The 15987-nt window shown below is 43.2% G+C and overlaps 1 protein-coding gene across 2 annotated transcripts in view; it reads right to left on the bottom strand.

Moving 5' to 3' along the window:
* The window catches only part of RMDN3 (regulator of microtubule dynamics 3), a 59375-nt gene that overhangs the window by 3342 nt on the left and 40046 nt on the right, over positions 1-15987 (bottom strand). For both annotated transcript variants that reach the window (XM_029911518.1, XM_029911517.1), the window contains 5 exons: positions 13232-13307; positions 12557-12634; positions 8275-8373; positions 6549-6602; positions 1293-1373 (listed from right to left, as the gene is read on the bottom strand). In XM_029911518.1, coding sequence (XP_029767378.1) covers positions 1293-1373; positions 6549-6602; positions 8275-8373; positions 12557-12634; positions 13232-13307 — 388 coding nt within the window. The remainder of the gene's footprint in view (positions 1-1292; positions 1374-6548; positions 6603-8274; positions 8374-12556; positions 12635-13231; positions 13308-15987) is intronic.

Raw genomic sequence — 15987 nt, 5'->3', positions numbered from 1 at the left:
GTATCATAACCCATCATAAAGAGGAAAAAAATCTCTGTTTAACTTTTTAATTTCCAATTTTAATTTAAGTAGATCAACCAAAAGAGTTTTGGTTTTTTTTTTTTTTTTTTTTTTTTTTTAAACTTGTAACCTGGAAAGATTCATATGGAAAACAGGGAGCCCCACCGTGCCATTCTCACATAGTCCTTTTTTCAGAGGCTACCCACATTTGACAGAGAAGGGTGAGACACAATCAAAGTTATAAAGACCTGAAATTTTTTTTACAAATATTTAAGTAAATATGGTGTGATATATATCTCCTACCATGCCATCTGCTAAAATTTAAAAGATACAGATGTCTTCCCATGCCTGAGGTATTTAACATATTCTATATGTCAGATAATATTAATAGTCATGGAAGCTTACCTAAAGTTATTAAGTTGTATTTCCACCTTTTTTTTTGCCAACTGTTCTTTCTGGTAGTTTTTAGTTTGCTAAAGCTACTAGGACAGCCATACTTGGATACAGTATCAACCACTCAATGGCTTTCATTATGTTGCTTCATCACTTGGGGAAATTCTGAAACTATGTGCAATGAAAAGGCAACTGTCTGTGCTAAGGTGAAGATGAAGACAAAATGAGCAAGCTTAGAGACCTCTCTCCCAACTCTCCAAATCAGGGTTGAGGTATACACACGCACAAGGAACTTTTGCTGTATCTTTCTGTGAACTTCAGTCTCCAGGGCTCTCAACCCATCAACTCTTACCAGCAGTAAATTCACAAAAGCATATAATTTAAAGAGAAAGTTCACTAGTGGACTACAGTGTGTGAAGTTTTAGCATAGATTAAAGTTTGCCATACACTTAAATAAAAAGTGCTCAAAGATAGGGTTTGAGGACGTTTATGTCTAAGCCTGCTTAAACATACTTTGTATACTATAAAATAAGAATTATCTCCAAATTTTTAATAAGTTACTACCACCCAAATTATTGTTAGTTTAAAAGCTGATTTTAATGGGAGTCCATCATAACATTCTGAAGGACTTAGGCAATAAATATTCAAAACAATATTTCCATATAAACACTTGGCCATCATATTACCCATTTGGATCTCTCATAAAATTGCCCAGTGACTAATTTTACCAAATTACCAATTTCACAGATGGATAGAACATTTATTCAATATCACTCATCTGATCCCAGAGGTCAAATACATATAAAAATCTATAGATGGATCTAAAATTAAGTTTTAAAGGGTTTTTTGTTACATGATCATATTGGAGTGTCAGCGAGATAAAGAGCAGAAATTGCTACCTCATTTGTGATAACTGGCAGCTCTGAAGCCAGATTCATCCACTGAACAGCTGCAGAGTTATTCCCCAGGTCTCTGTAGCACTGTAAAGAAAAATGGCAATAGTGAGAAGTGTCAAGAAACAGGAAAATAGAGGTCAGTCAGCAACTCTGAGGGATTGGAGAAACCAGCTTGTAATTGATGAAAAGGGCTCTTCACACCTGCCAAATACCTACATTCAGCAATTCAGCTCTGCCATCTTTCCTGTAAACCCCTTCATGCAAAGCACTATAAACGATACCACGTCACTAAATAATTAATTTATTTTTGATAGGTAGTTTTACAGTCCCTTATTCCTCCCCCAATATGGGCACCATTTCCCTGACCTTGTTCTTATCTAGAAATATACCATCTATTTTTCTCACTGTTCTCACTATTCCTTGAGTCACCTAGATAGCCAGTGTGCAGTATGGACTCCCATACCTACAGAGTAAGTGTGTCATTTTATCACGTGCCTTTGTCTTCAACAGCCTGGAAACAAGCATCTCAAATTCAATTCCAAGCTCTGACACCTACTGTCAAACTTGACAGACTTTTAAAATTAGACTTTCTAAACCTCCTTCCCCCACCTTCAACAGCACCAAAAACAGTTATCCCATTGGCATAAGCAGGCCCAAGTTTTCTTAAAATGAACTCTAACCCCATCTAAGCAAGTGGGGCAACTCTTTCCAATGCTGACTGCAAGAGAAGCCATGTTCTGGACCCTCTGTATTATGTAGCAAGCTGGAATTAAATTCTGCAGCAGAGCCCTCGAGGTTCTGTAGTGCTCTAGATTAGTTTAGAACATATTCTGGAGAAGCTTCAGGTAATTTTAATAAAAATTTCAAATTTTTAATAGGTGACTAATGCAATTAGTATACAATTCCTTCTGATTTTAGTTCTCAATTAAATTCAGTTATTTTTACACTGCCCCATAATTTTCATTTTTCTCGTGCTACATATTTATGCCCATAACTCCTAACTGTCTTGTAGAAATTGTCATGGAGGAAAGCTGGAGGCTTTGGCAGCTGGATAGCAACATTTGAACTTCTAGTTCCCAGAGAGTAATGGGAGGCAGTTTGAGATTGTGGGACATGCATGTTATCTAGAGAGATTGTTGCTACACAGCATCAGCAGTGAAAGTTAGCAATGCTGATGTTTGTTATTAGTTTCAAGAGCTGACACTCCATTGGGATTGATGGGTCAGTTCACACCTCTCAGAGCTACTGTTTCAGGCTCTTAAACTTAATGGCATCTTTAATTATAGTTCACATTTTAAAATAGTTAAGGGCCATAAGTTTTTGTTTTTAAGCTTGGACTCAGGAACACAAACTGTCAATGGATAGATTCTGCTACATATTTATGAATTCAGGAAGTATCATGTTTGATACTTGTCCAAAATGCTCCAGTTCTCAGCATTAGGTCCAGAGCAGGGGTCGGCAACCTTTCAGAAGTGGTGTGCCGAGTCTTCATTTATTCACTCTAATTTAAGGTTTCGCGTGCCAGTAATGCATTTTAATGTTTTTAGAAAGTCTCTTTCTATAAGTCAATAATATATAACTAAACTATTGTTGTATGTAACGTAAATAAGGTTTTAAAATGTTTAAGAAGCTTAATTTAAAATTAAATTAAAATGCAGAGCCCCCCGGAACGGTGGCCAGGACTTGGGCAGTGTGAGTGCCACTGAAAATCAGCTCACGTGCCGCCTTCGGCACGCGTGCCATAGGTTGCCTACCCCTGGTCCAGAGTCTCAGAAAGCAATGCACAGCAGGTTTCTTTTCCTCTTCTGCATTTTGACCCCTTAGTTAAATTCTACTTCATTCAAAGTAATTAAATATCAAGTTAATTTAGAAATCCTATGATCAGATATTCAACTCAAGACGACATTGTGGGATTTGGGGAAAGAGACAAAGCACACTGGGACCCCTACCAAATTCTCTGGCAGGTTGTCTCTTCAGAATATTCCCTCTTCTAAACTCAAGCACTTCTATCAGAAACATCGTGTGTGTTTTATTAGGATAACAGTTAATCTAGTCATTATGGGGAGGTGTGACAAAGTGGGAATTTTCTGTAATATTTTTTAGGACTCCTATGTGTGCCACAATTTCCTCCTATACTTTGCACTACTACCCAGTGGTGGTGGGGAAAAGGATTAAGTTTGTTCTCAGGGAAGATTACAACACATGGGGGAGGGGAGAATGTCTGTGTGTGGTTTGAGCAGACAGCATGGGTCATTAAAAGGACTGGCCCAGGCCTACCCATATCAGTAGACAATCCAACAGAACAATGGAAAACCCCAATCACCATAACACTGACACCTAACCACCAACAACCCCGAGGGAGGAGGATTTCCCTGCCCCTCAGCAGGGAAGCTGAGCAGAGACCCCAGCTTGGGAAAAAAAGGACAGATGTGTCAGGTGGGGGAAAAGAGCTGGTTTCTGGGAGAGGCTGGGACTGACTAAGGAAGTCAGAGACAGAGCCTGAAAATGGAGTTCAATGCAACTTGGCTGGTGAATTGCTCTGGCTTGACTAGAATGGACTATGTTTTAATCTTTCTCTGTGCTAGCTTAAAGACATCCAATGCTGGGTTCCAGTTCACTGCTTGGATGTCACTGCAAATACTTGCTGAGGCGCATTCATCCCTGAAGATTGTACAAGTCTCTACCAGGTGTCTATCTTGGGCCTGGTCTACACTACAAAGTTAGGTTGAGGTAAGGCAACTTACGTCGACCTATGTCAGCATCTACACTACAGCCTTGCTCCAGCCATAAGAACGGCCATACTGGGTCAGACAAAAGGTCCATCTAGCCCAGTATCCTGTCTACCGACAGTGGCCAATGCCAGGTGCCCCAGAGGGAGTGAACCTAACAGGTAATGATCAAGTGATCTCTCTCCTACCATCAGTCTCCACCCTCTGACAAACAGAGGCTAGGGACACCATTCCTTACCCATCCTGGCTAATAGCCATTAATGGACTTAACCTCCATGAATTTATCCAGTTCTCTTTTAAACGCTGTTATAGTCCTAGCCTTCACAACCTCCTCAGGTAAGGAGTTCCACAAGTTGACTGTGCGCTGTGTGAAGAAGAACTTCCTTGTATTTGTTTTAAACCTGCTCCCTATTATAAGCCAATATAAGTGCCCTACTACATCGACATAACTCCACCTCCACAAAAGGCATATGGTTTATGCCAGTGTAGTTAGGGCCATACAGTGTCTGTGTAGACACTCCATTACTTACATCAGCTGTTGGCTGTTATTCTTGTCAATTTCATGGCTCCATGGCCGTGAAATTGACAAGGAACGCTGGTAGGTTCCCTTCTGTATAACACCCCCGCCCCCCCGACTCACAGCTGTGCTGTCAACCTGGGGGGGGGGGAGGAGGGGAAGGGGCTCTCAGCTCCCTGCAGAGCTAATTAGCTGGTGCCCAAGTTGGGCTCCCAGCGCTTCCCCCTTTCCCCCCCCAGGCAGCTGCCGGGCTCCCTGCCCAAAGCCTGGGTGGCAGCTGGGCAGCTCCACGGGGAGCTGAGAGTCCCAGCAGCAGCCAGGCTCCTGGCAGGGAGCTCTGCGGGGAGCCAAGAGCCCAAGGTATCAGCCCCCATACTTCCCCTCTTAAGTCGCTGGAAGTGCTCCTGGTGAGGACGTGCACCATCGACAGAAGGGGTGTAGTATCGACACAAAAAGTGCAGTAATTACTGCGGTGGCTGTAAGTCGACCTATTTTGTAGTGTAGACATGCCCTCGCAGTTGGATTCACTGAACAGAGCTCACCATGTGAAGCAGAAGTTCTGGAAGCCAGAGGCTCAATCTAGGAAGCAGTGAGGTTGCAGGGCCTATCCTGAAGGAAAAGTGGGACTCCTTGAGGTCTGGCACACTGGAGGGTTTCCTCCAAGAGACTATTTAAAAGCTGGGGCATAGCGCAGATCCTGTGGATCTGTGACAGGCGGTCACAATTTAACCACATTAAAGTCCTAAATGAGATTTTTTCCTGTAACTCTTAAAATGTTAGCTGAATAATTAAAGGTAAAGCATAAGATTTTCCAATTATGGGACTATGCAAAAGTTGCTGCCCCCTTCTATTAAGCATGGAAGTAGTAGTGTGGTGGTGGTTTTTATTCTTAAAAGAGGCATGCAGGAAAGATGAGGATTTTGAATATGCACAGATACAGGCTTGGTGTGGCAGCAAATGGGAAAAGATACCTACAAGAATTTTCATTTTAGTAAATACTAAAAGGATTTGGAAACTGAAGGTGATACTCATTTGCGGGTGGCAAATTTAATCTAATGGGACACATAATGATTTCCATTCCTACACAGGCACATACAGCCAGACATGGTATGTCAAAGGCAGAACTGTGGTAGGTGCAAGGGCCTCTAAGCACCTATTAGCTCCCTTCCTGGTTTGAGATCACTTTCTATGTTTCATAAAATAGACTTTTCTTGTCAAATAAACTCTTCACCTAGTTTCAAATGCTAATACATTCCAGGCTGGGAAACGAACCTTAAACTTGCATGCTACCCAGATAAAATTTACATTCTTTGGGAATTGGGAATACAGTGATTTCACAGAAAATGACTACAGCTACACTTTGCTACGCCCACTCTGGCTGCTGTTACTAAAGCTGTTTGGGCTTTAAATATTTCCTAGACTCCAACAGGAGGCCAAAGGAACTAAGCATCAGTTTTAGCATTTAAAAGATTCAAAAACAGTTATTTCCCTCAACACAAACAACAACAAAATCAGCAGATCCTCTGCTTCAGGCCAGCACATTCACGGTCTGTTTAATCACTACCATCCGTGCTGGCAAAAGAGGGTCAAACTGGGTATTTCACTCTTTCCCTGACTCTCTCCTTGCACACAGCTTAAATGTGAGGATCAGTGAACAGATGTGGCTCAGAAGTTAACAGTGCTAATTTTTAACAGAAAAAATTCTGCGTAAAGTAACCTGGGTGCCCCTTGGAAGATCTATAAAGGCAAAATAACCAACAAAGAAAGAGCAGCTTAGAGTTCCATATCCTCCTGCCCCAGATGAATTGCTATCTCCTTGCCCATTTGTTAAAAAAACAAAAAACACACACAATATTAACTTATAAGTGATTATATTTATATACAACACTTTGCATTTCTACAGCATCTATCATCCATGGACCTCCAAATGCTTTACACACACGCCTTGCCATACAAGCATATAGGCTGAAGAGAACAAAATTAACTGCTCTAGTGTAATAAATGACCGGTTACCTTAGAAATGTACACCCTTCCTGCTTTGGAAAATCCTGGGCTCAGCTCTTCAGCCTACAAAGGGGGGGGGGGGGGGGGGGGGAGAAAGAGAGAGAGAGAATGGATTCAATAGGATATCAGAAGGACCCAATTTGAACAGTTTTTTATTACAACTCAAACAGAAATGTTGCCTTTAAGACATGGGGCTGACTTACACACAGTTTGTGTATCAATTTAACTTATCTGTTTAGAAACAAATGGAGTTAAATTGGTGCAATCTCTCCAAGAGTACTTTATATCAATTTAACTTAATTAGGAACAGATCACCCCTCGGAATTCCACAAAGTGTCTGAGATTTAATGAGCAACGTTTGTGTCCTACTCTAATATTACACACTAAAAAAACTACATTAAAAAGAACAATAAGGTTGCAAAGTCATACGCTCAGAAGTTAGGAAACGCCAGAATTAAGATTGCCTGTGGAGGCCTACTTCATCCCCCTTGCGCTTAAGCATTACAAGATAAAATTCAATTTTTTGACCCGCATCAGATCGGTCTCCTCCCTCATGGGTCCCAATCTCCCCCACCCCAACTTCTAAACTCACTTCTTCCCTCTACCCCACCAGCCCCCAAGCTCATGGTTCCAAACTATTTACCACCCAGTCCACCAGCTCAAGCCCTTGTCCCTTCTTTATTCAAATGAGGCAGCTTCCTCCTCTATGCCACTTAAGCTGGGGAGTGAGGAGGGGGACAATGGATGACAATGAAAGCACAAAAGAGGCTGTCTGCCTTGCTCAGTTCTGGTGGCTGGACCCGGAACTGACCCAGCCTGCAGCAGCCCAGATTTGCAATTACAGGAAGTCCTGCTCAGCCCCAAGCTGGAACAACCTCAGAGTGGTGGATGGAGTCTTCAGTTTTTAGCTATGCAGCTTCAGTAAGTCTGAGCCTGTGCAAATTGTGATTTTTTTAAAAACGTTTAGAACATAAATTTGGACAGATTTTTAAAGGGATGGCAAAAGGCCACCCCTTGCCAAATTTCAATTCCCTGTTCCAAAACATGGGGGTGTGAGGGCTTGCCAAACACAAATCAGATTTTTTTTAAATGGGCAAATACATTTTATCCTAGCCTTGTTCTCAGAAATTAATGGACCCTATTTGGATGACATTTTCAAAAAAAAAAAAAAAAAAAAAAAACAAAAAACAAAGACAAAAAAAAAAAAAAAAAAATCCTGAGGCAGACACCCAGCATGAAAAATTTCAGCCTGAAAAGTTACAGCCCAGCAGAGTTATAAACAACTGAAAAACAGGATCTTATACACCTCTACCCCGATATAACGCAACCCGATATAAGACTAATTCGGCTATAACGCGGTAAAGCAGCACTCCGGGGGGAGGGGGTGGGGCTGCGCGCTCCGGCGGATCAAAGCAAGTTCGATATAACGCGGTTTCACCTATAACGCGGTAAGATTTTTTGGCTCCCAAGGACAGCATTATATCGGGGTGGAGGTGTAATAGGAAGTGTTGGGCAACCTTAATAGGCAGTGCTGCCAGCCCCACCTATAAATTGTAGAGTAATCGGTTCATGCATTTCTGCAACATACTTCTTTAGAGTATTCAAAAGCATTATATACCAGTACAGTCCAAATCAGGAGAGTATGTTTAACTGATTCATATCATACAGTCTCCAGCAACATTTAAGTATTAGAGCTATAAATTTAACAGTTTCCTTGCCCCCCAGATTTCAGTACCTTTAAAAGGTTCTGCAGTGCATCATGGACAGTGGCTGTAGGGGGTGCTTCATACAAGGCAGAAGCAGTCTTTCTTTCAAGCCATCCCAGATGAGCGATCTGCACAGAAACAGTAACATGAAACTATCAGCAAGGAAGTCAGTAGCCAGCACGCATCCCTAGGAATTCACACAGCATATGCAAAGCATACAGGGACATTTTCATATCCACAGTATCTGCTGCAACATCAAAGTCACATACAAAACCTTTTTGCTAACATCAGCTGACTCTGCCCAGGTACACAAATCAATCCATCTGCAGAACTTGAATTCCTTCCCCCCCGCCTCTACCACCATTTTACAGTTTTGGCCAATTAACAGTGATACAAATATGGCTCAGAATAAAATGTGTCCCCACAACTGGATTTCTATGGCTAGGAAGCTCTCTGGACTGTTTAAAATCCAATCATCACCTTATTATAACCACATTTGTTTCTGGTGACTCACCTGCACACCAGAGTAGACCCATGTTCTCCCCCTCCAAAAAGAAAAAAATTGGGGGATTAAGTCTTGTACCAGAGTATGCCTTTACCATACACACAGACCTCGAGAGGCAAGCTCAAGTCTTTCCACCACCAAATACCCTCTGAAAAGCAGGCAGCAGTATAGTTATAGTACTTACTCCCTGAAATCTCACTGTCCTGCTCCCAACTCGCTTATCCACCTGAAATAAGCCTCCAGCAGCCGTACAACTCTCTACTATAATTCCATAGAACAAGGAATTGCTATTTCAGAAAACATCTCAGAACATCTTCCCCACTATAGGACTCTCACAATATGCAGAAATCAAGGCTATTAAGGGAATGTTGTGGAGGGGGGGAAAATGTTTTTGCAACTCCAGCAGAAGAGGTAATTAACTTGGTGCCAAAGGATCAAAATCTTTGTAACCAGAGCTTCTGTCCTAAATGCACAGGCAGCGAGACAGACTAGAGCTAAATGACACAGGACCTGTGTTAGACAGGAAGAAGGACAATGAGACAGGATGCTCAGATAAGTAGACAGAAAGGGCCTCGTTTGAAATACTGACAGTACAGACAGCAGACAGTGGGTAGTGGGATCAAGCCTTCAGATGGGGACAGAACAAGGAGTAGTAATATAATATGGCTGAGTGTGAATGTCAGTACAGGCAGAATTTCCTTCTGGATATCAAAAAATCAAACTAGGTTAGCCACACTTCAGCAGCCCATCTGCAGTAAGTACGCCAATTATCTCAGCTAGAATTGTCAATGTGATTTCACTTTTAACAATAGCAAAGTACTTCCAACTCATAAATGAAGGATTGGATGGTCACAACAAACTCTTATTTCTTTTTATAGATACTAAAACTGAATGATAGTATCTCACTCCAAGCTTTGCCCTCTTGAGAATTATAAAGCAAACAATACGCTTCTAATACCTGCAACACTTTCTAGCAGAGGCAGAGGAAACACATGCATAGATGTACTGTATGCAGGAGCCTTGGCCAGCCCTGGAATATCCTTGCTCACATCTATGTGTGCTTAGATTGGAGGTGGTTTGTTTCTACTGGAGTAAAGCATGGGAAAAAGAAAGAGCATGAGCTAGTCTGCAACCAGTGCTTTTCTTGAACTATTTTCTCTTCCACTTCCCAGGGCCCCTGCAATGATTAAAGAGCTGATTCAGGGGCAGGAAACTATCCAGAATTCTGATTTTTTTTCAGTGTGAAAGCATTACTTTTAGCAAAGTGATTGCGTTTATCTGCCAGCTGGCAGAGATACAGAGGAAAAAGAGGGGAGCAGAATTATGTAATCATTATCACCAAAGCTTAGAGGCAAGAAAGTCAGTCGCTTTCACTCAACATCAATGGTAAGAAAGAAGAGGTCCAGCAAGTACTTTAAAAGCTCTTTACTGATGCAAAGGGCAAGTACTCCGTAACAGCAGGAACAACTGGCCTTGCCAAACTGAGCCACCATTCCCCAAGCTCTATTTTAAAAAGAAATCTAGCCAATTGCATTCTAATATCATGGATCCTACTCCCTGACTTTTGATCATTAGTCCTGGACCAATGCATGGAAAAGGTCTACTTACTCCTGCAGGAATTCTGCACCATTGTGTGTGTGCAGAATTCATATTAATGCAGATTTCTTTGCTTCCCTTCAGAAAAAATGACTTTGACGGGGAAGCCCTAAAAGCGGTCGCGCGCCCCTCCCCAGCAGCACGGGCATGTCATTTTAGGAGCCTGGAGCAGCTGGCAGAGGTGTAAATCATTGCAGCAGTGGCAGCTGGAGGGGGCGGGGGGAGAGAAGAGGAAGTAAAGTACACCCCCATACCCAGATCCCCACATCGAGCCTCAGCAACCAGAAACCCCCTGCCTCACCCCCTGCACCCGAACCCCCACCTCACCAAGCCTCACCCCTGCATCTGGAGCCCCCACGCACCCAGAGACCCCACTGAGCTGCACCCCCCAAACCCAGACCTCCCCAGCCTCACTCCAGCCGGTGGCGCCTATCCTGCGCCGGGCTCAGCTGCTAGTCTTGGCTGGGCTGGAAGAGGATGAGGAGTGTACTTTCCCTGCATGGGAGCGGCCGGGGCTGGGTCAGGCCCACTCCCAGAAACCTCACTGAATCTACACCCCTCAGACCCTGCTTCCTGCCCCCATTGCTCCTCAGCAGCAGGGGGAGGGGTCAATATGCAGGGAGCTGCTCTCCCATCCCCCAACCTTCCCTGCATGCGGATCCCCACCCCTTGCAGCATACCCCCTGCCAACCCCTATCCCCCTGCATCCGGACCCGCCCCGTCAAGCCCCTCTGCACTCAAACCCCAACAATCCCCATGCTCCTGGACCACTCCACAGCCCCCCACACCTGGATTCCTCCCCACCCCCCGCTGAGCCCCAACCAGCTGCACCTGGACCCCCACCTCACCAAATCCCCCTCCCCCAGGCTCCCCCGCTCCACTGAGCCACAATCACCTTTACCTGGACCCCCCTGCAGAGTCCCATTGCCACTGCACCTTGAACCCCCCCAACCAGCCCCTGTGCATCTAGATCTCTCCCTCCCCAACCCGTACTCTCTCACTGAGCCGCCTGCACCCAGATTGCCCCACACAGAGCCCCTCCACACCTGGTGCGCCTGGCGCAGGGTTGCTAATCCTGGTGAATTGCTTCACCTGCTACTCCTGAGGGGAATTCTGCACCAAAAAAATAAAAATTCTGTGCACAATATTTTAAAATTCTGCAAATTTTGTCAATAAATAAATGTGGAGGCTCCAGCATGGCAATGGGGAACACAAGAGGTGGGAGATCATCCTGCAGCCCTCCTCCCACACTCCGGGACATGGACCTTTGGGGCAGGGACATGGACTTTGCACTGCATCAGGGTTAGGTGCAGCCTCACTGCACAGTCTGTGTCTGGGGAGGTTGCAAGGTGATCTCCCACCTCTGTGCAGCCAGTGGCCTGTGCTCCCCACTGCCATGCTGGAGCGTCCATGTTTATTTATTGACAAATAAAATTTGCAAAATATTTAAATTATTGTGTGCAGAATTTTTTTTTGGAGGGGTGGGGGGCGCACAGAATTCTCTCAGGTATATCTACTGGTTTTGAAAGCATTTGCACTCAACATTCCCTCCCACATGATTGTGGTAACTGAGCTCTCATGAGCTGCTTGAAACTGCTTTGAAAAAATGATTTAACAATTAAAAGCTTGGATTCCAAGTGGTAAGATAGAAGAAGGCATTGATTTATAGCGCTAGCAGTTAGAGAGAAAGATTGCTTAAATCACAGGTATTCAAGTGGAAGAATAACACAGATGGGAATCTGAATGACAAATTCTATGGTTAGGTATGTTGTGCCCTGGCAGGCCTTAAACATTAATGCATTAACTCATTTGCAAGCTGGGATGCCAATCATATGAGAACATTCATTTGTAGTCCTTACGGTATGAAAGATTTCTGAACTTCAAGTATATCACACTTGAGTTAGTGTTTTTTAGCACTGTTCCAGGACTGAATATAGGAAGCCCTGGACCTCCCATAAGGATAATTTTCAATCTATATGTACAAACAGGGAACTTAGGAAACTAGGCCATTTCTGTGAGGGTGTATTAGGGTTTTCTAATGCAATATGCAAATTCAACAATTGAATAGAATTCCCCTAAGACTTATGGCTGTTGGATTGAATTCCCCATCATTTTCATGTAAATGGAAGATCATCTTCCAGAGAAGAAAAAGATAAGAAGATTTAGAACATCCAGGAAATCAGGAGTACAGGCTGAAGAAAGCTATTTACCTGGTAACACCACCTGCCCAGAAGATAGTAAGACTTGGGGTCATCTGGTTTCAGGGCAATTGCTTTATCAACATGTTCCTAAAGAAAACCAGAGCCAAGAGACAGAATTAACTTATGATAAAATCATTGTAGTTCATAAACAGATTGGGGGAGGGGGAGAAATCAATGACGCAAGTGCCACTGCTGAATAAAAATCATGGTTGGAAAAGTTCTATTTTAAGCAAATATAGTAAACTCAAAAAATGTTGTTTTCATAGCCTTCAAAAACTGAAGTTATGTATTTGTCTACCAGCATGGGCATCAACAGTGCAGGCCTCCCGCTCATTATTCTGCCAACATCTCCTAGCCTGGAAGCAGAGGGGCTGCTACCAAGGGTGAAAGGATATTTCTTTTTCCGTGCCCATTCAATCCTTAGCTTCTTCGCAAAGTGGTGGTGGTGGTGAGATTTTGCAGAGTAAAAACTGGACTAAACAACTCACTCATTTCACACAGGACAACTCTAAGACTGGACTGTTGTCGTTTTCTTCCACAATTCAGGCCACCTACCTTTTGAATCCCTCCATTGGATTCTTATAATTTAGCACATAAAATTCCAAACCAATCTTCCTTGCTTCCCACCCTAGAAGCCAGCTCTGAATAAAACTCGCATATATGAAGCAGCTGCTCTTTACTCACCTTAAAAACATACCCAGCTTGAATACGCTTCTGAATACTTTCATGTTCTGAGAACTGGCCACAAAGAATAGCATACCTACATAGAAACAAGTCCACAACAAAAAGTCACATATTGTCACAATTCCCAATAATGGTTTACACTTCCTTCCAAAGATCTTAAAGGGCTTTACAAACATCAGTTAAGCCTCACAACTTTTCTGTGAAAAAGGGAAGTATGATACATGTTTTCCAGATTGAGAAATAAAAGCACGAGAAAATCAGTGACTTGTCCAAGGTGTGCAAACAACTCAACAGAACAGTGACTAGATCTCAGGAGTCCTGACTTGAGTCCCCTTCTCAACCACCAGACAACATTTCCTCCATGTAAGAAAGAAGAATAGCATACTTATTTTTCAACATGCTCCCTCTTCCCTTGTCAACCAAACAATGTCAAAATACTGGCACTAGGGTAACTGAAGAGTGAATAGCAACACTAACACGTTATTAGGTGGATGACTATCCATGCACAAGCGAAGACGTGGAGCTTGCTGAAGGAGGTATGGAATCCTACTTTGAGTAAAAAGATATTCTTAAAAGTATGCCCACCTCCCTTAGCCAACAGCACCTCCACACCTAGAAAACAAAGATAGCAAGCATTTTCAATGATCCAAGCTCAGGCTAGTGTAGTTAATAGCTAACATGAAGCCATTTAGTTTATGCCCCAAAACTGACCCGTAAAGAAGCTAGTAATTTTAGACTCCTCTTATAAACAAATTAACAAAAAAGATGGAATCTAGATTACAATTTCATTGGCAGCCATTTTTCAATAGCTAAAGTTCTATTTGCTCAACTATGCTGATAGATACTCTGCCCTCTCACCTTACCGTCCGAGTTCCTTGAACTAACCTTGGTGCTGTTAATCCTGGCAGTTGTTCGTAATGCTGTGTCACAAAAATCTTTTGAATCTCTGTTTAAAGTCATGACTAATTTAGGTCGCAAAGCTTTGCTTCCCCTATTGCTCCTGCCCTTCCAAATGCTTGAACTAACTTTTCAAGGTGCCAACTATGATGCAAAGTAAGTTCTGTCTTCTTTTCTGCTTCTTCCTTTTTCAAATTCCTTTCAGCCACTGCCAGCAACATACATCTGACTAATAGCACTTCTACATCTACTGCTAGTAACATCAATTCCCAACTAGGAGAGCATGCCAGGCTCCTTCAGTGCTAGTAGAGGGATTAGTCAAGAGAAGGACTGCATATTCAGAATACAGGATTGTTCCCAAGATGATACTGTATCTATTTTACAGAACCTGAGTGTAAGGCATGACCCAATTTTGTACTTTGAACATCAGAATGATAAATGTAGAAGTTAGAATTAAGACGTTTCCATACTCTGGTCCAATACTGAAGTTCTGATTTCCATTGCTAATTCCAGACATCAGTAGAGTAATGCCTTATTGGATGGATTCCTGGTCCAAACTGGAAAAGCAGTGGCAGCACTCCGCCACGCTCCACCCAATGGAGATGCCACTCGCAGATGTTTGAAATATGAGTGTGCATATTCTGCTGGGCTCCTTGGGTTTGGCTCCTACTCAGTAGCATATGGATACACCCATGAACAGGGCTGGATTATAATTTAGGAACAAGAGGCACATGCCTAGGGCATCAGAATCTGAGCTTTTTTCCCCTTAAAAAATAAACTAAATAAAAATTCTAGCTCTAGTGGTTGTGAAGAAAAGCTCCGAAACGTGACTACAAAGTGTAACTAATGCAGGCATGTCTGCCTGAGTTTGCAGATAGCTTCCAGCAGAGGGAGGAGCAACAGCTACTAGAGCCAGTGGAAGCCATTTGGCCCTACAGCTACCACCAGAACAGACCATACTCCACAAAGGTTTCGGAGGTCAGGGAACTGGATACCTCTAGAGCCCAGGCCCAGGCCTAGGCCTGTAGAGCTACCAGTCACCTGATATCTCCAGGCTGCTACCCAGTGGCAGCCATAATCAACTTGCACTCCACTTCCCAGGACCTGCTGTGAACACAGATCATAGAAAACTCCACCTCAAGGGTTTGACATACAGCAGGCCCATAGCGCCTGATTGGCTCCCTGCCCTATATAAACCCACAGACATTCCAGGATGTGTCCAGGCAACAGTGTGAATCTTCTGTAGCTATCATGACTGTTCCTGCTCCTTGCTCTTGAACTTCTGGCTTGATCTCAGCTTGATTTGGACTTTGTCTCCTGATTCTGACTCTTAGTATTGACCCTGGCCTGGACCAGACTACAAACTCTACTGCTGCTCCCAGCCTCTGTTTTTCCTCTGCACTGACCCTTGGCCCTGACTGCCCTTGTTGGGATCTTGACACACTGGGTTCCATTGATCCCCTCTGGCTTTTCGACTTCATGGATCATAAGGAAGAAAAAAAATTGTGGTACTCCAAGTGCCACCCACTCATGGCAGCGAAACAGACTGTGCAGATCTTCATAGTATGGCTGTCCCGCTCCTTCTCACATGTTTTGACGAACATAGTGAAATAGTTAATGTTTGACATTTAAATCACCATTGGGCATCTGAGTAATCATTCTGCTGAGATGAATGGGGGAAATCATCCTTCTCAGAGATTTTGCAGAGAACCTGAAACACTTGGGTAGGCATTGCTGCACTGACTACACCCAGGTCAGATTTTAAAGGTTTTATTAACAGCCATAGAAGCTAAGAATTACTTCATTTTTTAAAAAATGAAGTATGACATTTTGAACAAGATGACAGCCTCAAAACACCC

Source organism: Terrapene carolina, unplaced genomic scaffold, assembly GCF_002925995.2.
Source record: "Terrapene carolina triunguis isolate 2854851 unplaced genomic scaffold, T_m_triunguis-2.0 Scaffold96, whole genome shotgun sequence".
NCBI classification, from domain to species: Eukaryota; Metazoa; Chordata; order Testudines; family Emydidae; genus Terrapene; species Terrapene triunguis.
The sequence above is the reverse complement of the archived record's forward strand: the minus strand, read 5'-3'. Positions and strand labels throughout refer to the sequence as shown.